At 44.4% G+C, this 24,928-nt stretch overlaps 1 protein-coding gene across 3 annotated transcripts in view; it reads left to right on the forward strand.

Annotated features, from left to right (window-relative positions):
• Positions 1-24,928, forward strand: part of SORCS2 (sortilin related VPS10 domain containing receptor 2) — a 2,879,055-nt gene that overhangs the window by 1,931,010 nt on the left and 923,117 nt on the right. For all 3 annotated transcript variants that reach the window (XM_069632008.1, XM_069632006.1, XM_069632007.1), the window contains exon 5: positions 4,461-4,534. In XM_069632008.1, coding sequence (XP_069488109.1) covers positions 4,461-4,534 — 74 coding nt within the window. The remainder of the gene's footprint in view (positions 1-4,460; positions 4,535-24,928) is intronic.

The following is a 24,928-nucleotide window of genomic DNA, read 5'->3' on the forward strand; positions in this document are numbered from 1 at the left end:
TCGTTTCCTCTGACACTTTAGAGCCATTAAGAAGACATGATTACAGTAGTAGTTTGCGACCACACAACGACTTTCAAATGCATTCAAGTAAACTGCCTAAAACAAGTGTTTGCGATACATTACAAGCTCTGCACTATTCTATGTTCATCTAAGCAGATTCTACATTAATCATATGTAGCAACAACTGAAAGCTATCTTTCATTATTAGAGTAAGCAAGAGATCAAGTATTAAAGGTGATGATGACACAACCATGGATTGTAAGGAATACATTATTCTCTACCATCCATAAACATGACAGTGCAAGTCACCTTGGAGTTCTGTACCTTCAAGCACTTCTTCTGTTTTGTCACAAAATTAATCAGTGACTTGCATTACCCTTATAACATACGGGAGGTGGCACTTTGTCACATATATTACAGTATAGAAGTGACATTGACGCATACCTTTAATGAGACAATTACATCACTTCAGTAACTGTAGTAACATATTACTTTTGCGTTATGATGTCACAATGTCCGCTTCTTTCGACAGCATAGAGCATTTCAGCGGCCACTGCAGAATCTAATTAAAGTTGTGACTAGCTTTTCAGATTCTTTTGAAGCAATAGACCCTGGGGGGGGCATTATTGGTTGGGTAATGCCTCCGGGTATTTAGTTACATTCCCAAGCGTATTGAGGGCCTTCATGTAAGCCCCAGGGCATTACCAGACTGGCAATGCCCTCCCTCCAAGGGTTCTATAGCTATTAGTACCCCGGCAGGTTGTACTCCAAGGTACTAATAGTTTAGTTTTCTCAAGTTGAGAAACAGCGTGTAAACCGTTTCTCAACTCGATAAAAACTACAAAGAAAATGGCCACCATGGATTGGGGAGAAGGAAACTACATGGATTCCCTTATCCCTTTCCATGATGGCCATTGCCAGATCGGTGCTGCACCGCGAACACTAGTGTTCCCGGCGCAGGGAAGGACAGAGCAGAATATGTAACTAAAGTGGGAGTAGGGAGAGAGAGACGAGATGTGAAAAAAAGAAGTGGAGAGTGGAGGAGGAGTCATGGGGAGAGGTTGCACTTACCGTCAATCCGGTGAGAGAAGATGACAGCCTCCCGCTCTGAGGATGCTCACAGCAGGGTCTTTCCCTGTGCGGGAAAGACCCCGTTGCGAGCCTCCTCATTGGCTGGGAGGCCGCCACACACCGCCCTCGCCGGGTACTAATCTCCTTGAATACCTTTCTTTGAAACTTTACATTCATTAATTGACAAGGAACTCTTTCTGGTAATATGTACATGCTGTGTGCTGCTTGAGTTTAACACAGGAAAACAAGACGCTATCTGCATGTTTTCACTTATTTTAAATCACAAAGGGCTTTAAATTATTATATTAAATAGTTTTGAGTAAAGGTTGTGCCTTGCATTGCAAGCTGTTTAGTGGTGTTTTCTTTCCGTCCATACATATTCTAGAGTGCTTAGATGTATCAACAACAGAAAGATATTGGGCCTCATTACGACCCAGGCGGTAAGTTACCGCCTGGGCCGTGACTTTACCACCATGGCGTAAACTACGTTTACGCCATGGTGGTTGGCGGACTTACCGCCCCATTCCGACCTTGGCGGGGCGGTAAGTCCCCAATCCCCATTTACCCTTCCCCATTCCCATTTTTGCCCCATAGGGCATAATGGGAGTGGGGAAGGCGTTAATTACGCCACCGTAAATTACGGTGGCGTAATTAACTCCATGGTCCCTTAGCGCCATGGATTTTAACACCTGCTAAAAGCAGGTGTTAAAAGCGCCATGGCGCTAAGGGACCTCGTAATTGGCGGTAAGGGGTCGGCGCAGCTAACGCTGGCGTAAACCCCTTACCGCCAGGGTCGTAATGAGGCCCATTGTGTCTTAAGTCTTAGACCATGTATTAAGCAGGATGGTGGGCTAGCCGTGCATTTTAAGGAACGAAATACCCCCTTTCCATACTTGCAAAGCATATTGAAAGACACATTTGTACATGAGTCCTCTAGCAGCATTCCTATATTTGTTCATGAAACTTCTTGGTTATTTTCAATATCCTTATTACTTAAGGTAGAGGTAATTCTATTTGCTTTAGGTTTGTGTATGGAAAGATAATAAATTAGGCCTTATTCTAATAAGGTTGGACAATATTACCACCAGTGGCAATGCTAATAATGCTAATAAATTGAATGAGCACAACCTTGCAGCTCAAGAGAGCAACACAAGAGTTTTCCATTGAGAACTACAAGCGCCGACAAGCTCGGGTCATGCTTTTATGGCAGTGACATCATCACGTTAGGGTGCAGACACCACCCGCTTTATAAACACCAAAGCAAATGGTGGCTGCGAGCTTAACGCACGCGGAGCGCTGTGGGGATTCCAGACAGGACGCAACATCTAACAAGTAGGCATTTGGGAGAAAGATACAGGATCCCATTCTTTGGCAGAAATTTCTCTTACCGCATAAATGTCAAAGTAATGGGGGATCTATATCTGTTGCAGGACATGTAACGTTGGTCCTGATTATACCACTTCCACCGACATTAAGGCACAGGGTAAGGGTTTTGAGGACAATCACAGACACATATTGCCCGCTGCGTTATTCAACACACCACGAGTTATACTTACTCTTTTATTTAATAGATTGTGACATAGCTAACACACCCCTGGATTTAAGGGAAGGAGATGAGTTCTCGTTTGACCTAAATAATTACCTGTGATATCTACAGGATCCTATCAGGTGAGGAGTGGCACCCTAAAATAGATTTAAAGATGTTAGGAAATATATACTTTCAAAATGTACCATGGATTATGATCCCTGGTATAACCTGTTGGATTATTTTAATCAATTAATTGTAGGTTTGACCATGCAAGAATAATAGGTGAGCATGTATTTACATTCTTTTGTGTATAGACCACTGGCAATAGACACTGAAACCATGCAATGGAGGGTGCACATATCATCTACCTAACGACACTGGAGTCTATACTATTCTTAGGCACTGATCATGCACCCCATCCACAGCATGTTGAAGCTATTAAACATGAACACCCCATGGGAATCATCATTAGATTGGGCACGTGGGCACCCATTCCACCCCACTCTATCCCTTAATATTGCATTGGCGCATTATAAGTTGTAATAATTATGATAATAAGTCGCTTTGTGAGACTAACCGGATATACAAGGGAATGCTAATTTCTATGCAATAGTCGATGTAAGGTGTACAGCAGAACCATATCTGCCATTTAATTTGATTTAAGATTCTGTTGGAAAATTGTGACAATAAGTATTTTATATTTCCTACGTTTGTTTTTCTTCCCAGTCTCTGTGATTCCCTTTAATGTTATGTATTGTCTTACTCTATAACGAACTGCAATGCAATCAATGATATTGTTTTATCTTCTGTCAAATCATGAAATGCACATTTTGCCAATTTATTTTGAAATGTTAAACAAACAGCCTTGAGAAAGACACAAGTCGAAACACGTGTTGGCCTTTTAAAGGAAAAAACTATACTAAAGAAATATATGAACATTTCAAGAAATTTCTTAAGACTTGTACATTAATGTAACTGGGTTTATTACCCCATTTTCACTATAACTGATACTCTATTGGAGAGTTTAGAGAAATAGATTAGCGTGAAGTCCTAAAAGTAACCATATACTAAATATCAGTAGATTGGACAAAATGCTTTTCATGATTACTGCTAATTCCTTTTCTGAATTACTGCCAGCTGTAAATGTTTCTTTGGCAGTAAGTCACTATCACCAGGGATCCACAGCTTAGAAAAATATAATGATTTAAAATAGTGGTAATTACTAGCGAATACAATATTCGCTCTCACCTAATTGATCAGTTATACTACCAGTTAGCAGCTGCCTTAAAATACATTATTGTGTGGCATAGTTCACATAACTCACATTTATTTAAACATGAGAATTATTTGCTTCTGCAAGGGTCGAATATCACCCACGCATGTTAAGTTTTGTATTTGCTGGTGGTATTTTATCGCCCGTTGACTGCTGTCAGTACATTTTTATCACTGGAGGAGCTCGTGGTGTTGTGAGAAAGGTTGCCAAAAGTGGTGACGAATATGTGTTCTGCCAGTGTTATTTTTACTACCTTCTATGATTAGAGTTTGCAGTATTTGCAATCACAAGTAAATCCCTACCAGCCTTCGTGGCCGGCAGTATTGAATTTAGCACTGACTTCTCTGTGGCAGAATCCTAAGTTTCCTCAGGGGTGGTACTTATGGAACGCCACAACCCTGGGATGTAATGCCATTGACATGCCTACATTTGATCAACTGCAGACTGCACTGGTTAGGGTGGCTATCTTCATTTGTTTGTCTGTCATATGTGTTATTGTCATATGTGTTATAACTGATCGTACATGAGCTGGTATTGTCGGATAGATGGACTTCCTAACCCAAAACCCTCCTTTTTTCTGTTCTAAAGCTCTACGCATCCATTGACCTGGGAAAGAAATGGACCCTTTTGCAAGAGCAGGTGACAAAAGACAGAATCTTCTGGTGAGAAATACTCATTGCTGCTCATCTTATTTTTTATTATTTCAAACATTGGCATGAAATAGGGTACAAAGTCAGGGCCTATGACAATCAATAATAAAAATGTTTGGTGGCAATGTTGTAATGGGTGAATCGGTAAACCCAGGCGTAAAAGCAAGACATAACACTTTTACGCCTTGCATTACCGCTATGTGACATTTCTCTTTGAAGGCGGTGCTTTCATCCTCTGGCTTCAAAGTGAACTCGTTTTATGCCTGCAGGAAACACTCATGCAGGTGTAAAACACATGGATTCTTCTACAATCCATCTTCAATTGACACCTGATAAAAGGAAGAGGATTCAATAGACTCCATTGTAAATGCTGTCTGCAAAGTGTTATTTGCTGGTGACATTTAAATGTTTTCGTTTCTACAAAGTGATTTAGCTTGGTTTTACTTTTTACTTTGGTACTCCGCTGTGCAAAACTTTAAAACAACATGCATGGGACCCACTAGCACATAAGTGCCAACATTGGTGGTTCACATTTTACAAAATTACCCAATATGTGTAAATTAAGTAGCATTTGAAGCATTGACTTCATCCTTTGTGGTTTGCCAATATATCCTGCCATAGAATGGAAGTTGGTCTCTTGGATCATGGTGTACTTATCAACCGGAATATATTTCTTTCAAGTATCTACTATCACATCTTACGGATGATGTTTCCAGAATTGTTTCTCAGCATCTTTGATTTTACAAGACATTAGATCAGTGCTAGCCACAACCTGTCACACTCTGTATGTTTTGGCCTCCGTCTGTGTTCTTCCAGTGCCGGCAACACAACCAAATATTTTGGTGAACAGTGGGCAAACCAACTCTACCTTCTACATCAGGTGCTGCACTGCCATTCAGTGGTGGCTGCTAGTAAATCCACACTGCAATTGAAAATAAGGGAGTGATTCTGCTGTCACTGCGCTTGGCCTTGATGAGGGAATGGCCACACTATTATTGGTGAACACTGGGTTGATGTGAGTATGCTCTGCTTTGCAGCATCTTCAACAAGTTATGTCCTTTTCAAGAAAGCCAGTGAAGTGAATGTATGCTTAGGGACTGGACCGATTTTGAGTGAGCTGTGTTGCCACACTATAATTGAATACACATTGAATTACAAGTTTAAAGAGCAAACCTTACAGTCATGGAGGCCACCATTGAAGCTCCCCCACCTTTCCATCCCACCACAGAGGAACCCAGAATACTGTGGGGGCAGTGGAAAAGATCTTTGATACATATTTAATTGCCATTGGAGGGAAAGCATTTGATCATGAAAGAAAGCAGGCCATTTTATTGAACAGTCTTGGTGTGGAAGGGAGAAGGGTTTTTTGGACTCTTCCTCCAGTTCCTGTATGAGATGGTGATGGGGACTCACTAGATGTTTGCCAAGCGTCAGAACGTGCCTAAGTCAAGCAGTTTGGCCCCTGCATTAATGTAGTTATGGCATGTCATCTGTATTTTTCTTGCTTGCATGAACCTAATAAAAAGCCAAGCTCTAACCTTAGAGCAAACCATAAGCATGAGAAAGCTGGCAGAACAGTCAGCAACCTACGATGCAACCTTGTATGGCACACCTAAGAGGAGGTTCACAGCATGGAGGGTAAGAACACAAAAGTTACCAAAGAATGAGTGAACTTTTCCAAGAGTATTAGAGGAATATGGATATCTCAGAGACAACCACCTCCAAACAGACCTAAGTGGAACAAAATTGTGTGTTTTACATGTGGTGATAACAATCATGTTTCCACAAGCGATCGTTGCTCTCAAATCCTACATGTAGAAAATATAGGAAATGTGGTCATGTAGCAAAATTGTGCAGGAGAAGCAAATTTGCTAATGATGTGTGGTGTTTGGATGATAATACGCAATCTAGATCATCTTTTAATTGCTACCATAGATGAACACGATGTGACAGAGCCATGGTGTTGTGAAAGTTGATGGCCGTGGTTTGCACATGATGGCTGATTCTGGGTCAAAGTAAACTGTGGTCAGTGCAGATACATTTGAAAATGTAGGTTTCAAATTAACAGAGCTGCAAGCTTACAAACTTGAAGGGATATGAGGGTAGACAAAAGAAATCTTGGCTTGAAAGTTGTAAGAATTGAATTTAAAGGCAGGGATCATCAAGGGAGGTTATAAGTAGCAGACAAATGGGTCTCTTAATTTAGTTGGAAACATCAGAAAGCCTTAGAAATTGCATTTTACCCAAATGGGAGTGAGCCAAGTCTTTAACAATGGAATTGGCTTTTTGAAGGGGATTTTGCACAGAATTGTCATAAAGAGGGGTGCAAAGGCAGTTGTTAATAAGGTAAGGATTGTGCTGTTAATGTTAAAAGATATATTTTAGGTTGAGCTGGGTAAATTGTGCAAGTGCGATGTGATTGAGCCTACTGAAGCAGCTGAGTGGGTGTCATTGGTGGTGATCGCCAAGAAACCTGATGGGGAAATTCACATGTGTGTAGACTTACGCTCTCTAAACAAAAAAAACTGGATGGACCAGCACCCACTCCCAATGGTTCAAGAGATGATAACTATTGGAAGCTGGATCCAGCTTCACAGTGATTGCCCTGAGATCAGACCCCTCCCTCTGGTCCTTCCGCAAAAACCTCAAAACCTGTCTCTTTTTCACAAGACAGGTAGGAGTACGTCAGCCCCCATCCCATGTACCTACCCCCCTTAAGCCTCCAAGAGCTGTAACGACTACGTCCAACCCTATCTGTATTCGAAACAGTGCCTCTCCAGCACATAGTAATTTGATGTAACCTTATTGCAAGATGCAACCACTGTAACCAAGCCTGCATCCTACTCTGTATGACAGTAACCTCTTGCAAGATGTAACCACTGTAACTAAAGTATGTAACTTACGATGTAAGCAACTTTTTGCAACCAACCATCTTAAGCAAAAATCACCTAGATACCTCGGGGTTCGGTGCGTTGCACAAATGTCAGGATAAATAAATAAACCCTTTTACATGGGGGAATGTATTTCACAACCTTATACCTGTCTAGTGCCTATCACCAAATTGAATTACACCCTGAGTCAAGAGCTCTCACTTCATTTCTAACACAATTTGGTGCTTATAGATATAAGAAAATGCCTTTCCATTAGATTGCACTGATGCTGTTTTTCAGCATATGCTGGAGTTTTTGTTTGATGAAATGCAAAATGTAAGATGTTTCCAGGATGACATCCTAATATTTACCACAAATTTGGAGCAGTATGATTTGTGAGAGAGGTATTAACTACTCTCCAGTGAGCTGGGTTGACTGCCAATTAAGGAACATGTAAATTCAAGGTGAGAGAAGTGTCCTATTTGGATCATGTGATGAATGAACATTGCATCAAACCAAACTACCAGGAATGTCGGTCTGGCCTAGTATGATAGTCGCTTGTCTGTCTCATCTCCTTCCTGCCCCTTCCTCCCTCCCCTCCTTTAATCATTGTCAATGTTTTTGCACTATCTGAAATGTCATCAAGCCTAGTATGATAGTTAATTTCCTTTCTTAAAGTCTCAATGCCATGTACAAATGTTATTGTATTCTCCCTTGCTCCCTACCATGCCTTGTAGCACTCTGAAACATATGTGGATAGGCACTATACAAATAAACTATCAATCAAAACTATCAATCTAAGATGAACCTAGTGGAAGCGATAATAAAAGCTACAGCACCGCACATTAATAAGTCTTTAAGGTTTTTTTTGGTATTGGTGAAGTATTACTCAACATGTTTATAGACGTTTGCCACATTGAGTGCTGCGTTAAGGGACTTGATGTAGAAAAATGTGTTTTTTTGTGATTGGACTGAGTGTCATGACAGTGCTTTTAAGCATATTGCAGGAGGCATTATTGATGCTAACACATTGGGGATGTTCGATCCTTGCAGGAAGGTGGTATTAACCACTGAAGCAAGTACTGTAGAACTTGGTGCATCAAACCGATCACAAGCCCACAGTAAATGCTCTGATAGTGAATAATATGTTTGATAGTGAATAATAGGCATGTTTCTAATAGGACAAATCATTTGGCCCTTGCCCTACAGGAATTCAGTTTCTCAATGGTATATACACTTGGTTTAACCAATGTAGTAGCAGATTTATTTATTTATTTATTTACATTTATATAGCGCACAAGCAGCCCAGGGACATTGAGGCGCTGTTACTTGCAATGAGCTTAGTTACATGGTACAGGTAGGATAGTGGATGTTGACACATTGTAAATGTTGCAGGATGACGTACTGTTGTTACAAATATTGCTTTTGATCATATGATACAATATACATGGGGTGATCGTGCTAGTATGTCTAGCCTTAAGTGAACAGGGTAGTCTTCAGCGTTTTGCGGAAGGTGGTGAGGGAGGCCTCTCCACGGATAGTGTGTGGTAGGGCATTCCAGTGCGCGGGTGCCAGGTAAGGGAAGCTGGATCCGCCCGCTTTTACTTTTTTTACTAGAGGCACTGAGAGCATGTTGGTGTAGGGTGATCTGGTTGGCCTGGTGGAGGAGACAGGGTGTATCCTTTGTGAAAGGTATGCAGGCGCAGTGAGGTGGATGCACTTGTGGGTCAATGTCAGGGCTTTGAATAGTATCCTTTCTTTTATTGGGAGCCAGTGGGCTAGTTTTCTGGCCTCAGAGATGTGTTCTCTTTTTGCAATACCTTGGGCTGCCCGGAGCGCGTTGTTCTGTATTACTTGTAGTCTCTCTAGGTTTTTTTTAGAGGTTCCTAGAAAGAGTACGTTACAGTAGTCTAGCCTAGAGCCGGTGATGGCTCTGGCTATGTTAGTGCAGTTCTCTTTGGAGAGAAATGGTCTGACTGCATTGATAAGTTTGGCATGATAAGCCGCTGCAGAGGCAATTGCATTGATTTGTCTGTCCATGGATAGGCTAGAATCCAGATAAACTCCCAGGGTTTTGACAGAGTCGGAGACTGGAATGTTAATGGAATCAATGGTGAAGTGACTGAATTGGGCATCTAGATTTTTTAGGGTGTCGGGAGAGCCTACCAGTAGGAGTTCCGTATTGTCAGTGTTGAGGCATAGACCATTGTCTGCCATCCAGGCTTGGATGGTATTGTAAAGGTTGTTGAGGGCCAGGGAGTCAGTGTTGTAGTTGCCTGTGAGAGTGATGAGGATTTGTGTGTCGTCGGCGTAGTTGGTGTATGAGATGCCCATGGCGTCGAGGATGAGGAAGAGGGGGCGTGTAAAAATGTTGTATAGCGTGGGGGAGAGGCAAGAGCCTTGGGGCACCCCACAGAGTATAATGGTTGGTGATGCGGCGGCTAAGTCGGAGAATACTTGCATGGTTCTGTCTTGTAAGAAGGAGGTGATCCATGCTGTGGCCTCAGGGGAGAATTTGGCCGTGGTGGTGTGGTGGTGGCATAGGACGCCATGATCCACAAGGTCGAAGGCCGCTGAGAGGTCTAGGAGTAGGAGAAGTGCAGGTTTGCCCAAGTCTCTCGCATCGTCCATCTGGTTTTTCAAGTCAAGTAGGGCGGTTTCTGTTCCGTGTCTGGGGCGGAAGCCAGATTGGCGGAGACCAAGGAGTTTGTTCTCTTCAAGGAAGTGTTGAACCTGCAGGTAGGCTGCTTTGTCCAATATTTTGAGGAGGAACGGGACAGTGGTGATGGGTCTGTAGTTATTGGGGGAGGTGGGATCGAGCGTTGGCTTCTTTAGAAGAGGGCGGACCCAAGCTTCCTTGAGGGAGGCAGGGACTATCCCTGTGGTAAAGGAGGCATTTACAAAGACTGTTAGGAAGGGAGCTAGCGGTTCTGCGCAGTTTTTGATAATGGAGGCTGGGCAAGCATCACCTTTGCAGTTAGAGGGTTTAATGTTCCTCATTATGTTGATGACGTCTTTTTCCTGAATGGGTGAATGGGTTTGAAGGAGAAGGGTAAGGGGGGATCAGGGGCAGGTAGTGGGACTGGGATGTGCTTACTCGGTAGGGCTTGTTTAGTGGCTAGTATTTTGTTTTTGAGGAGGCTAATTTTGGATTGCATGGCCTTCTGTATTCCGTCACACCAGTCCTTGTCTTTGGTGAAATTCTGGGGGGCGGGAGTGGGTGTTTCGAGTTCTCTGAAAATGGCGAATATTTCTTTAGTACTGGATTGGGCTTCCGAGATTCTGGATTCAAAGGATTTGGCTTTGGCTTGGGTGATTGCCTTTTTGTATTTGGTGGAGAGGGCTTTGAAGATCATCTTATCTTTTTCAGAGTGGGACTTTTGCCACTGTGTGAGTGTGGCTTTTTTCTCGTTGCGGAGTGAGAGGAGGTCCGGCGTGAACCAAGAATTGGAATGTGCAGTGGGTTTGGAATTTCGAGGTTTGAGTGGGGCAATGGTGTTGATGGCTGCTTTGATGGCAGTATCATAGGTTGATGCGAGTGTTTCAGGGTCTGAGGAGAAAGGTGGTCTGAAGGCTGGGCCTTGGAGGAAGGGCAGTAATCTCTCCTTAGTGAGTTGGCGGGAGCTTCTGGCGAGGCAGGGAGGGAGTGGTTGGGGTGAAAGGGTAGCTGGGGAACTAGCGGTGGGGATGCTGAAGGTGATAGTGTGGTGATCAGACCATGGGGTAGGAGTGTTTCCAGTGATGATGAGTGGACAGTTGTGCTGTGCTATCCAGTCCAGCGTTCTGCCTTGGGTGTGAGTTGGGCTAAGTATGGTGTTCTTGTACCCTAGCGCCTTGAGGGCAGAGTCGAGGGATTTTGCTGCTACGTCCTTACTATCCCGGAGCCCTAGGTTGACATCCCCCAAGAGAATGGCTTTAGATTGCTTTTTGAGGTTGTCCGAGAGGAGGTGGATGAGAGAGGCTTGAAAGTCTCCTGTTGGGCCTGGTGGGCGGTATACGGTGTGCACAGTAATTGTGCAGTGGGGGGAGAGGGTTATTTTGACTTGGAGATAGTCGCTGTTGTTGTTCAGGGATTTCTCTACCTTTCTGACAGAGAGGTAGTCTCTGGCGATAATTGCTACACCTCCACCTTTGGAGAGGCGGTCTTGTCTAGTAATGGAATAGCCAGGAGGTAGGGCGAGTGAGAGCGCAGGGCCAGAGGCCTCATGTAGCCAAGTTTCTGAGATCATAAGTAGATCTAGGTCTTGGGAGGTTAGGAGGTCGTGGATGTCTAGGGCATGGGCATTGACGGATCTAGCGTTAATCATGGCACATTTCAGGTGGGGTTCAGTAGTGGCTGTGGGGGAGCTCGTGATGAGAGATGGTGGTATGGAGGGGCTAGGTGCATCGAGCGTGTTGTGGGCGGTGCCCATCACAGATTTTACACTGGGGGGCTCATTTTCATGGGTGGTGGACACAAGTGGCATAGCATTTGGCACAATAGAATTCAAAATGGTGGTAGAAGATTTGCACAACACAGATTTTACACTGGGGGGCTCATTTTCATGGGTGGTGGACACAAGTGGCATAGCATTTGGCACAATAGAATTCAAAATGGTGGTAGAAGATTTGCACAACACAGATTTTACACTGGGGGGCTCATTTTCATGGGTGGTGGACACAAGTGGCATAGCATTTGGCACAATAGAATTCAAAATGGTGGTAGAAGATTTGCACAACACAGATTTTACACTGGGGGGCTCATTTTCATGGGTGGTGGACACAAGTGGCATAGCATTTGGCACAATAGAATTCAAAATGGTGGTAGAAGATTTGCACAACACAGATTTCATACTAGGGGTGGTGGTGGGCGCAGGATTAATTGTATTTGTAGTGTGGGTATGACAGTTGTGATGCGGGTAAAGTACTTTGTTGGTTGCTGTAATTGTAATATCGTTGGAGGATTCAGCCTTCAGGGTTGTGCGCTGGATTCTGGCCTTTTCGGCACATATAGAGGTTTTTGCAGTACGCGAGCATAGCCGTGTATTACGGCTGCTCGTTGGGGTGGGGTGCGAGCTGCGGGCTGCTTCCTGAGTACGGGTGCGCAACCTGAGAAGTCTTAAGGCGAGACATGGTTCAGAGAGAAGCTTGCTAGAGTGGTGCTTCTTACCTTGTAGGTGCTGCAAGGGCATTGGGCAGACGGCAGACGAGCAGCGAAGAGCTGCAAAGAGCACCGGAGGCCTTTCCTTACGGCCTTCCCTGCTCGGCTTCGCCTCTCGGCCCTCTCCCCCTCCATTTAAAGCAGGAGGGGAGGGGCGGGCGGGGTGAGGCAGCGAATCGGGACACGGGCCCGCGGCGGTGATTTCCAAAGCACATTTTGTTGATTGTGCTGCCATGGAGACGGGGGCCATCTTGTCTGGGGCTTCGGTGCACGCGGCCTGCAGCGTGGATGAAGGGGAACACGCGGCCGCTCCAAAGTGAATCAAAGCAGCTGATCGAGCACACAGCTGGTCGGGGATGCTTTGTGCTCGCAGCGGAGCTGCAAAGAGCACCGGAGGCCTTTCCTTACGGCCTTCCCTGCTCGGCTTCGCCTCTCGGCCCTCTCCCCCTCCATTTAAAGCAGGAGGGGAGGGGTGGGCGGGGTGAGGCAGCGAATCGGGACACGGGCCCGCGGCGGTGATTTCCAAAGCACATTTTGTTGATTGTGCTGCCATGGAGACGGGGGCCATCTTGTCTGGGCTTCGGTGCACGCGGCCTGCAGCGTGGATGAAGGGGAACACGCGGCCGCTCCGAAGTGAATCAAAGCAGCTGATCGAGCACACAGCTGGTCGGGGATGCTTTGTGCTCGCAGCGGAGCTGCAAAGAGCACTGGAGGCCTTTGTTTTGTCTCATCTTCCTATTTAAGGAGTGCCTAGTTTGCCTGTGGAGCAAGAGGCAATATTGGCAGAAGTATCCAAAGGGGAAGTTCTAGAGCCAGTGAAATGGCAGGAAGAATGTTCTGTAGATGTGGAATAGAATAGGGTCTTTAAATTGTTCGAAGATGGGTGGCCTACGTATTCTTCAGACAGGAGGGCCCAGTTTGACCAGGTGCAGAATGAACTATGGGTAGAAGGTAATTTGTTGTGCTGCGGTGAGAAGATTGTACCCCCCCCAAGGGCATGAGACCGGTGATCCTCGAGATGGCTCATAGAGACTACCTAGGTCGTAATATGACCAAGAGAAGAGTAATAGAAACATACTGTTGGTCGTGCATGGATTTCGATGTGGAACATGTGATATGGAATTGATTCTCTTGTGCAGCCTGTGATAAATCACATGTTGCTGTGGAACCATCCTTGAATCCTGTTCAAATACCAACACAGCCTTGGCAAAATGTTGCATTGGATATCATTGATCCACTGCCCGGATGCTGTCAGAGCAAGAGGCTTATGTTTGTATTAATCGATTATCACAGCAAATGGCAATACATAGGTTGGGCTGATGAACTCACGACCAAGCCAGTAGTAGAATTTATGGATTGTGGATTTAGGAGGGAAGGTTTTCCGTCTACAGTGTTGACAGACAATGGAGTGCAATTTCAGTCAAAGGTATTTGCAGACTACCTGGGCAGTACAGGTGTGAGATATGAAACCATGGCCCTGTATTGTCCCAGGCAGAATGGGCTTGTGGAAAGATTTAACAGAAGAGTGAATGGGACGCTACAATCGGCATTTCTGTCTAAGTTATATGTGGTGACAGCAGTGAGGAATATGGTGTGGGCCTACAGAACTACACAATATTCTATGACTGGGGTGTCACTGTTTGTGTCCTTGAGAGCAAGGAAGCAGTTTAGTGAGCCAGCACCGGAATGGATGGGCACATCTGGCCCTGTCAAAGTAAAGATGCAGGAGCTCATTCGAAGGGCAGAGGAGTGTCAAGAGAGATATAAAAAGTGTTTAGAGGCTAGGAAACTGATATAGGACCATTTTGTGAAGGAGATCAAGTGAGGGTGAGAAATACCAGGATTAGGGGGAAGAGTGTTCCGTACTTGTTGAGCCCCAACATTATACAGGGTACTAGGTACAGTGGTTATGCTAGATGATGGGACAAAATGGAGTATGAGGGAACTTGTTAAATGCCATCAGGTGGATGGAAGAGTGTGTGACAGGAGAATTACAGAAAATGTGTGGAGTGATGAGTGTGGTGGAAAATGTGGTGGATTGGTAGATCACAGTATTGAAGGGCTTGGGAATGGAAGACTCATGGGCATTGGAAATGTGAGACAAGATGTGTCACCACAAGCATTGGGTTCTGGTGTTTCTGGAGCTGATGTTGAACCTGTGGTCTTTAGGACAAATGTGGAACCCGTGTTTATGGTTGAGGGTCTGGCTAACAGTGAAGAGTCTACATATAGGATTAGCAAAAAAAGGAAGCAAGAATTTGTTGCATTTCTGCAAGCAGAAGTTGTGTATTGAAGCAGAAATGAAAGGATTGAGGAAGAGTTTTAAGTTGTAGATTGTCCCTACTAATTTGAAAGATGATGTATAAAGTTTGTTGCGTTAGGGAAAGCCTACATTGTGGTCGCCTAGGCCTCTTATTCTCAGCCTACACTCCTCGCAGCAACATTTTGGAAAAGGCCCTTGCGGCCTCGTGGACTGCATCATTTTAGTTCTGCCCGGGCCTTTTCCAACATTCTTTCTGCAGTTCGCTGAGGCACTCGATCTGCCTCCTGATTGGACCACTTATCACATCAGGACCGGGAAGGGGCAGGCGACGTGGCCCCGCTTTAAGGGCCCCCATCAAAGGCCTGATGCTCCCCTGGCTGAGTCTATCTGGGCATTAGTCGGCCCTCCGCCCTTCCCACTTTTTACTTCCCGCAGCCAATACCGATCGAAGCCAGAATCACGGCTACACTAATAAGCAACTCCCCATCTCCCCACATCCTGAGATTGTTTCATGCTCACTGTGGGTTCCACTTGGTCGCTGGTGTACTGCTCCCCCCTGGGCCCTCGCTTGTACTGCCACAATGTCTTGACCTCCTCCTCCAGATGATCCTAGCCTATTGTGTGCCATCGCTGTCCTCCTTACACCGCTGCAGCTGCATTTCATGTTTCCCCTGCCGGAGTGCCAATGTGTGCACATCCTTCATCCTCGCACCGAATGGTGCTCCCCGGACCATCTACAAGGCCTCTTATTGACCTGTCGCACATTGATCTTAAGTCTCGCATTGTCCCTGCACCTGAATCTATTTTTCCTCAAACTTCACAGTTTCTACCAATCCGCAAGTCATGCTGCTGCAGACTTGCCACCCTGACTTCTGGCTGTTTGCCCTCATGCCTGTGTTCATTGGCCTGCATAGCAATCTATGACCGTACCTCCACATGAGACAGTGCTCTCATTTGCCACCCCAATCTTACTCACTTGATACCTTATTCAGTAGGCAAATCTTTGTTTTTTATATCTGCTTAAAAAGTCGATTCTGCCTATCTAATTGCTGGCTGTCCTTTGGAAACTTACTACTGATCATATGCCTGCTACACTTACTGTATTTTTTTCTTCTTCTCTTTGGTAAACCAATCTCTTGGTATGTTTGTTTTTACTAGGTATGCATGATTGTTAGGCAATCCACATTGATTCTGCTGCCCTTTTTAAATGTTTGTGAGTGTGAAATCTAGATGGTTTTTATTCTGCTACCCTTTTAATGCTTTGTATTTTTCCTGACTAGCTGAATGTCAAATATAGATGTTTTTTTTCTGCTACCCTTCCAATCTTTTGCATTGTTCCTGTATAGCTGAATGTCGAATCTAGATATGTTTTATTCTGCTCTCCTTTCCTCTCCTTTCGAAATTGTGCAACGATGCATCGTGGCTGCTTGTGCGCTATATAAATGCAAATAAATAAAAAATAAAAACTGTATCCTATTGACATTGAATCACGATATGCAGCCTGAATTTGTAACCCTATGCTGCTATATCACATGTGTAATCAATCATGCATATCTAAACTCATGTATGCGCTAATGTAACCTAGCCATTTTCTTTGTAAAGTAACTAAGACATTTTCTGGTAACAGCGCTGCAATGCCTCTGGGCTGCTTTTGTGCCATAGAAATGCAAATAAATAAATAAAAATGCTGCAATTGTTTACCTTCACTGTGTTAGCCGAACTTAGACACTCTAAATCCGCTTGCTGCCCTTAAACTGTTAGGCTTTTGAAACTGGTCTGTGAGCCCTATCAGACCTCTACTGTATATTATTACTGTGCTTAAATGCAAGGCCTCTTCCTGTATAGAAAGAAGCTTTCTGGAGCTACTGTACTGATTTTCACCCATTTGTGTAAATCTGGTTGTGGTTCTAAATGTTCTGGCCTTATTCAAACTTTTGGCCTTTGGACTGGTTCTTGCTATTCAAAGCCTGTTTTTCTACATCCTCCTGCTGCACCATATACTAGGCCTTTTACCTATTTGTGAAACTAAATCTGAGTACTATTTGTAAACTACTGCTTTGTCAATTGCTAGGCCTTTCTGTTCTACCTGACTTCATTCTGGTTGATCACTTTTCTGGTTGCACCTTATATTGTGATGTATACACGCCTCCTCCCCCCCGACTGTAACCTAGTCCCTATGCCTCATTAGCCTTGATTTACTGTTCCATTTTTGCATTTGACTCCTTTTTAACTGAATTGCTGCTAGGCCTGGTGACTTCCTTGGCATTGCAGTTTCTCTATCGGCCCCCTACTTCACCCCCTCTGCAACTATGGTGTTCTCTATCTCTCCTATTTTCCCTAATTGCTACTCTATCACCTTTGCTATCCCTCTCTCAAATTCTGGAAGGAATAAATGTAAGCAAGCACTCCTGTGATCCAACCCAGGATTGCCCATTTCTGACACTTACGTCAATGATTCCTCTATGCAGACTATTACTGACATATTCACTGTCCACGCTCCTGACCTATGGATTCCCCACATGGCCTCTATCCTTTTTCCTCCTCTCCCATTAATGGTGGACCCAGATGGGAAGTTCTTTTGGCATACTTCCTATCATCTAGGTGCATCATTAATGTATACCGGAATAGTACTATGATGGCCCAGGGCTCTCACCCCAGCCTACTCCTTCTTGACAGATGCCTTCTGTCTCTCATCAACTTCCTCCCTTCCCCTGTCTTACCTCCGGCTGCCAATCCTCTTTTCTCTTCAACCCCACTGATGGATGTACCTCGCCCCTGTACCCCAATTTGGAAGTTATTTAAAGGTGGCAACCAGCTTCACCTAGCTACACTCAATTCTCGCTCTGCTGTCAAACACTCCTCTAACATCTGTTACCAGCTTAAAGGCTTTGACCTAACATCCACATTCTCACTGAGACACGGTTCAATGCCAGATTCGTCACTGCTTTTGACACTCTACTTCCTGAGGGTTAAAAGATCCTCTCCAAGCCCCGGTCTAACCGCTCTGGAGCCAGAGTGCATTGTCTTCCCTGAATGGGTTGCTGCTTCCATCATACCCACTCAATCCTACTCTTCCTTTGAATTTCTTGTGTGCAAAGCTTTGTGTGTCTCTTACCCTCTCGCTTACTCTCGCTACCGTCTACAGTACCCCCGAGCCAACCTTCCCCTTCCTTTTGTAGTGGGCCAACCTTGCCTCTTCTGTTCTAATCTCTTCCCCTAAACTTCCCCTCAGAGACTTCAATATTCATCATGATTCTCCTGATGAGGCCACTCTACTCTTCTGCAATGTCTGCAACTCTCTTTCCCTCTCCATTCTTCCCTCTGGCCCAACCCAGACAGCCGGGCGCAACTTGGAAGCGCTCATCACAGCTGATATCTCCTTCTCTAACCTCTGCTAATCCTCTGGCCGCACTGTCAGCTCCTTCTCTGTCATCTGACCGATAAAGCAAATGTCAATAGCTGCTTTTGACACCTCCTTTAGTCCCCCTCCTCCTACTGTTCACTCTCACACTGATGCAGCTCTTGCTAACCTCCACCTCTCCATCTCCAACACCCTTGACATCCTTGACCCTGCCATGAGCATCAGCATCAAGCCTGCCTCCAAGTGCAACAGCTGGTACGATTCTGACCTTGCCTCGCTGAAGTACGAAGTTGCAGAACAGAACTGGTTAGCTTCAAGCACATCCTCTGACAAACTGGACTGTCGCTTGCTCCAAAAAAAAACAGGCACTCGAAACTGGACTGTCGCTTGCTCCAAAAAAAATACAGGCACTCCACCCATTCCAAGAAACGGGTCCATATCCAGGCCCGCATCTCTGCATCCACGAACAACACAGCTGAACTTTTAAAATTCTGCAAGGAACTTGCCAATCCTACTGCAGTCTCCATTTCTCCTCCTCCTTTTCAGGCCCTCTGCATGGCGTTTGCCTTCCATTTCACAACCAAAACTCAGGACATCCTGTCCTCTCTCTCCTCTATGCCCGCCACCCCCTGCCTGCATGCAGACCTCCCTTGGCCCCCCCTTTTCCCTCCCCCCCCTATTCTCCTCCTTCTCACCCATAGCACCAGATGATATCACCAAGAAAGTCTCCTTCAAACAGATCCTTCCCTGCTACTCTAGAATTATCAAGTACAACATTTCCTCACTCGCTCTCTCCCTGGCTGAGTGCTGTAACCACTCTTTTGCCACTGGCTCCTTCCCTTCACCCCTCAAGCACTCCCTTGTGCACCCCCTCCTAAAATAAAGCCATCTGTGGATCCGTCCTGCCCTACTAACTACTGGCCCATCTCCACTACCCCCTTCTTGAGCAAACTCCTGGTGAAGTTGGTCATCTCCCAATTAATCCATTACACTGAATCTTTTGGCTGCATCTCCTCTCCTCTTTCTCCTCTCCTTCCTCTCTCATTCCCGACTGTCTGGTTGCTATTCAGGCATGATGTGCTGCTAAGGATCTGTGCCTTAACACCAGTAAGACTGATATCCTTCTCATTGGGGCTCCTACCATGTCCTTCCCTCCTACACTCTGGCCACCCTCATTGCACCCCCTCCCCTAACCCTTGTTTGAGGCTATAAATGTGGGTGTTAACTTCGACTCCTCTCTCTCCTTTTCTCCTCATATCGCTTACCTTGCAAAGTAGGCCCACGATCAGCTTCACCTACTCAGAGGCATTCTCACTTTCCTCGCCTTACTAAGGAAACTCAATGTCACCAGAGTTCTGGCTTTCTCAAGGCTTGATTACTGCAACAGCCTCTTCCTTAATCTGCCTCTTTCCTCCTTCCACCCTCTTCAACTAATCCAGAATAGGACTGCAAGACCTATCCTTGGCCTCAAGCCATGGATCACATCTCTCCAGCCCTTAAATCTCTCCACTGGCTCGTGGTGGTTGCAAGAGTCAAGTTTAAGACGTTCTGCATCAGCCACAAGGCTTTCTGGTGGACTTGGACTGTGCTACATCCAATTCTCTCTCTATAAATAACTCAATGCTAGAGTCCTTCGGTCCTCTAGCTCCAACTCTCTGTAGATCAGACGTTTCTGCAAGCAGAGAGTTGGGGGTAGATCTCTTTCTTCGGCAAGCACCTCCCTCTGGAATGGCCTCATGAGCCCGAGCTCGTTAAGTTCTGTAAGCTTCTCAAGACTTTCCTTTTCTCCTCCTCCTGTATTTTTTATTTATTTATTTGATTGTTCATTAATAACGCGCTTAATCCCAGTGAGTGGTTTCTAAGCGCGGGATCGGGGTTCAAACCTGTTTTAGGCTGTGTTATCTTGCTTCCAAGACTAATGTGTTGCCCCTGAGCTATCCTTCCTCCTTCCCTCAGCCCCCTGCTAGTCTCCCCCTGTCCCTGTTACTGGCTGCCAGTGCCCCTTTTGAGTCTTACTGGGGTCAGGAGCTCATTTGTCCAGTCCTCCCCTCTCACACTTTCCTACCTGCACTTGCCCTTGGACACCCTTCCCTGACAAGCCTTCTGAGGCTGTTCCACCCCCATCATTGCACTAGTTGACCTCTTCCCTGGTCCCCCCCGAATCCTGCCCTCTGGGCACCCCTTAGCACTTGCCCATCCCCCTGCACCTCCTCCCTCTTTCACTTCTACCTCTTTACTCTCTCCATATCCCATCTCTTTGCCCTGATCTACCTCCCACACCCTTTCCACTTCTTGGTACTGCACTTGCAAGATCCGAATGTCAGAAGGGCTAGTAGGACCGTTATTGTTGTTTTCCTCTTCTGTTCCCCCCCCCTCTATTGTCCTGTGGCACCTGGAAACACTTTTTGCAATAAATAAAATAAATAAATATTTGGTCTTATCTGTGAATAAAAGTCACTTCTTCGGATCGCCAGTCTCCGCCTTTGTTCTTCCGGTGCCGACAACACAACCCAACACATACGTAGCAAAAGTAACATCAATTCAATTGCCTTATCATGTGTTTGGTGCCATAATATGCAGCAGTGTTTCCTGGATGGATATTCTGACTCAAACACTATCACGGTTAGTTTGGTTTGTGATATGGAGCATCCTCTTCCCTCAGCTAATAATAACACTGGAATAACACTGTCCAGAAAGTGAATGAGGGTGGCGACTAATGCTTGCTTCCTACGTAAAAGAAAGCACTGATGTCATAATTCACATCACAAAATAATTGAACTCATGAAAATGTACTAGCATGTGTCATAAATTCCTGATTGAACGCTACCAAATTAAATCAGACAATAAGTTGCTGTGGATCAAATAATGGAATTTGGGGGTAACATGTTTACTTGATGAAAGGTTAACACATCAGCCAGGGAATACACTTTCTTCTTTGTCCAAGGCATATGACAGCTTTTTTCAAACTGAGTATATTCTTTTATCTAAGCACTTGTTGCAAAGCCATGAGTAGTTCACATAGTTCTAGCTTGCATGTATCTGCCCATGTTTTAGAGAAAACAGCAGGTAATGTGGGAGGAAATGTAACCCCTGGATGCCAGAAATACAGAGGACAGAGTCAGTTATGAGAGCTCACCAAAATTTAAGGCCAGCGCAGAAATGCGGTCCAACATAAGCCCTATGGAACCTAAATCATAAAGGAAAGAAAGTGGCCCTAAATCGGAAAATGCTAAAATGTGCGCAATGCATTTCAGCAAGGAAAAGGAAGATTTTTGGCTGACTATGAGAGCTGCACTGACATATAAAGAGACCAGAGTGCACAGTATCTTCAATGGGATACCAGAATTGTGCTCCAAGCAGCTAAAGTGAAACAGAGTATTTCATGTGTAATAAATAAAAGAATGTAATTTGTGTGTTTCCCTCCAAATTGACAATATGCTAAGAGAAATTCTCCCCGGACTTTCAAAGTGTGAATGTGGTATTCTTAGATAACAGCATGATAGAAAGGACAATTTAAAAGTGACATTTATTTTTGTTGAAAGCTATAAACGCCTTATAAGATGCTGTGCAAAGTTACAATTATGTGCAAGATTAAAGGTTATTTGTGGCAGGGTACATGGCTGGTCATTTTTCCCAACGTGAAACTAAGTTCCAGGACCTCCCCTCTACTATCCTGAAGACAGGCCTGGTGGTCTTCATCAATCATTGCCCTTCCTTAAAAATACAAGAAAGTAATACTTTTTATATCAGAAACACAGTGAAGACCAGATAAAGTCAGGTCTGTTCTGCAGCAGGAATGACCTCCATGTCACAAGTCCCATAAAGTACATTAGTGTGGCTATCATGCAGCTCTGCTTAGGTCATGTGCCTGAAGAGAAACGAAACTCAAGGAGCAAAGGTAGGGGCCAGAGAGACAGAGGATATGAAACTGCAGTTTGATTAAATGGGAGAAATACATTTTATTGCATAAAAGGGCCAGCATGTATGTCACAATGGTCAATCCAGACTTTTATTAAAGGTGACAGTCACCCGATTCTAACCGTGCTAAAACGCTTTTGGTGGGATAAACACAACTAAAGTTATAAATGAAAATGTGATTTGGGCCTTCCCTTGATTCCAAGAGATGCGAAAGTTGGTAAAGCATACCAGTAATAATTAATATGATGACTGTAAAGTGGCATATTTTTCACTGATATGGCAAAACTATCTCTGCACAGGGAGGACATGCCAACTCCAGGCTAGCCTTTTCTGATTCGCCTTAAAATGTAGTTTTTACAAATATTTTCACACATGTCAAGATTTGGAAATTTAGGGTACTTGTCATGTTCAGAGATTTCTATGTCCTAAAGCATGCCAAGCCCACCTGTCAAAGTGAGATGATGAAGCTCTCTCCTCCCACAGCTATCCCAAAGCACTCCCCCATCCCCTTGTCCTATCAGCACACAGGTGGGAGGTGGGTAGTGAAGACTAGCCAATCCCTTTCGCGAGAATCATGACAAATTAGTAATGTCATTTACCCTATAAAAAATCCAGTTTGCATCATAACTGGACTTCTTCCAATAATTCTGAGAGGCAACCTTCTGCTAAAATCTGGAGACAAACATCCCTGCAGAGAGGCCTAAATCTAGCAGTGGAGACAGGAGACATAGAAGCTGACTGGGACCCCTTGGAGGAAAGAAGGAGACCCTTGACTGCCCCCCTTGCTGTCCCAGTGGTGCCCTGATGCTTCCTGGTGCCTAGATCCAGGCCTCTCCTGTAAGTAAGACCATAGCCATAGATTCTGTAGGTCCTATATTTTTCATGCATTGTTTTAGTTAGTTCCCCATAGAGAAATATCTTATTCATCTGTGTAGATCCATAGCATAATTAATCAAATGAAATCAAATAATTACCCTATAGAATTCACAGGTGGTGTTTGTTGGTATTCAAAATTAACAAACTCTTCCCAGTGTCCTTTGAGTCAGTATAGACATAAAGAATTGCCCAAAGAATGAATCCCAAAGCCTTCTTTCCACATGAGTGCACAGGGTGCAAAACAAAATTCCCCATTGACCCCCTTCATTTTAAATAAGGGGAAGCCTGGTAGTGCCTTTGCATATGTGAGGTGCAAAATGAAACTGCTCCGTTGCATCCATTGTGCTCTGAACAAAACCCCATAAGCCCCACCTGTTCTTTGTAGGTGTGGCAAAACGGATTTTTCCATTTGCATGGTCTCTCTGTGATTCCAACACAAAAAAACGATTTTCACATTCTGTTCTGACCAACACCCCAAAGTCCAGTGTGTTATTGTTAGGTTAGGTGTTAGGTGTAGCAAAACCAATGTCCTATATCTTTCTATTCTTTCTATTCTTTCACATTGAAGCTGTGCTAAATATCCCAAAATCAATGTTCCCTTTGGACTCTGGTAAAAATCCCAAAGCCCTGTGTGTTATAGTTAGGTGTGGCAAAATGAATTTCCCATTGCTTTCTCCCATAGTGTTTCTGTGATTCAAACCCTAAAACCGTTTTCCCATTGTGTTCCCACTCTCTGCCACTGACCTTCCATTCAGAGGGGTCAGGTCTAATTGATGTTTAGAGGCCGGGTGTTGCTGGGAGAAAAGTACTATAACCCAATCAATTATTACTGTGTGTCTTGAATTGTTATTTTCCTGTATTGTTGGGTGATTTAAAAAGAAATCATTATGACTGCATATCTTTGTATATCTGTGTTGGCGCTATACGGAAGTCATTGTGTACTTGTGTTGCCACAGCTTTGGTGGTGGATGTTATCTGTTTGTCAAGATTTTATTTAAATAAATGAATTAATAAATATATTCTGAATACACACCGGCCTGGTTCCTAGTCCATTGTAGCACTGGGTATTTGTCGGAGTTGTGTGCGAGACGGGTTGGAGGCCTTACCAAAGTGAACCCAATAAAACCATAGTGAGTAATTGTGTGCCACATCCATTGGGTGAAAGTCACTCACTGAGTTGAGTGTGACCGCGTAATAAACCGCCACAGTAACCTGAATACAGTTGCAGGCTTAAGCTTAAACTGGAAATGGAAACCGTGTCTTCTCAGCATTGATATTTCACAGCAAATTACCTGCTTACTAGAATCCAACTTGGAATATGATATGTTGACAATATTCCTACAGTGTTCCTTGCCTTTAAGGCAAATGTCAGATTGCAATATCTATGTTTCCTCAACGTTTAAAGAGAAACAATTGTTGTAACTTAAAATAAAAGTACTTAAACTTAAAATACATTCTGCTCTGTTTCAAACAATAGAGCGTTTTTAATATGTCATAAGTCAAAGAATGGAGCGTTTTAATTATGTGATGAGTATACAGTATTTTTGTGTTCTCATTTTGTGTCCCTCCAGATATTTTGAATTACAGTACCCATGATACTTTGCTACTGACTATACTGATTATGCTAATGGTAGTTGACGCCCAACACATTTAGAAGACCACAGAATGATAATTATTGTTATTCTTATGAGGGAATTTATTGAGCACGGACCTAGCTTCAGAAAGCAATGGAGCTTTTTACAATTATAGACGTAAGAACATGGTGAGGGAAACAGAGAAACAATGGAGCATGGAGCTAACAGGGGAGGGGGAGTGTGGGCTATTTGGTAGCAAGTGAGCTACGAGCAATTTGGAGTAAACTGTGAGGAGCAGATCACCCAGTCTCGGTTAGGGTGGGGAGTGGAGGGTGTGTGGATGTAGGTGCTAGTGTAGAGGATCAGTTTTGTGGCTCTGCAGGAAATCCAGCCCCCCTACCTCC

Source organism: Ambystoma mexicanum, chromosome 6q, assembly GCF_040938575.1.
Source record: "Ambystoma mexicanum isolate Mex_15411 chromosome 6q, UKY_AmexF1_1, whole genome shotgun sequence".
NCBI classification, from domain to species: Eukaryota; Metazoa; Chordata; class Amphibia; order Caudata; family Ambystomatidae; genus Ambystoma; species Ambystoma mexicanum.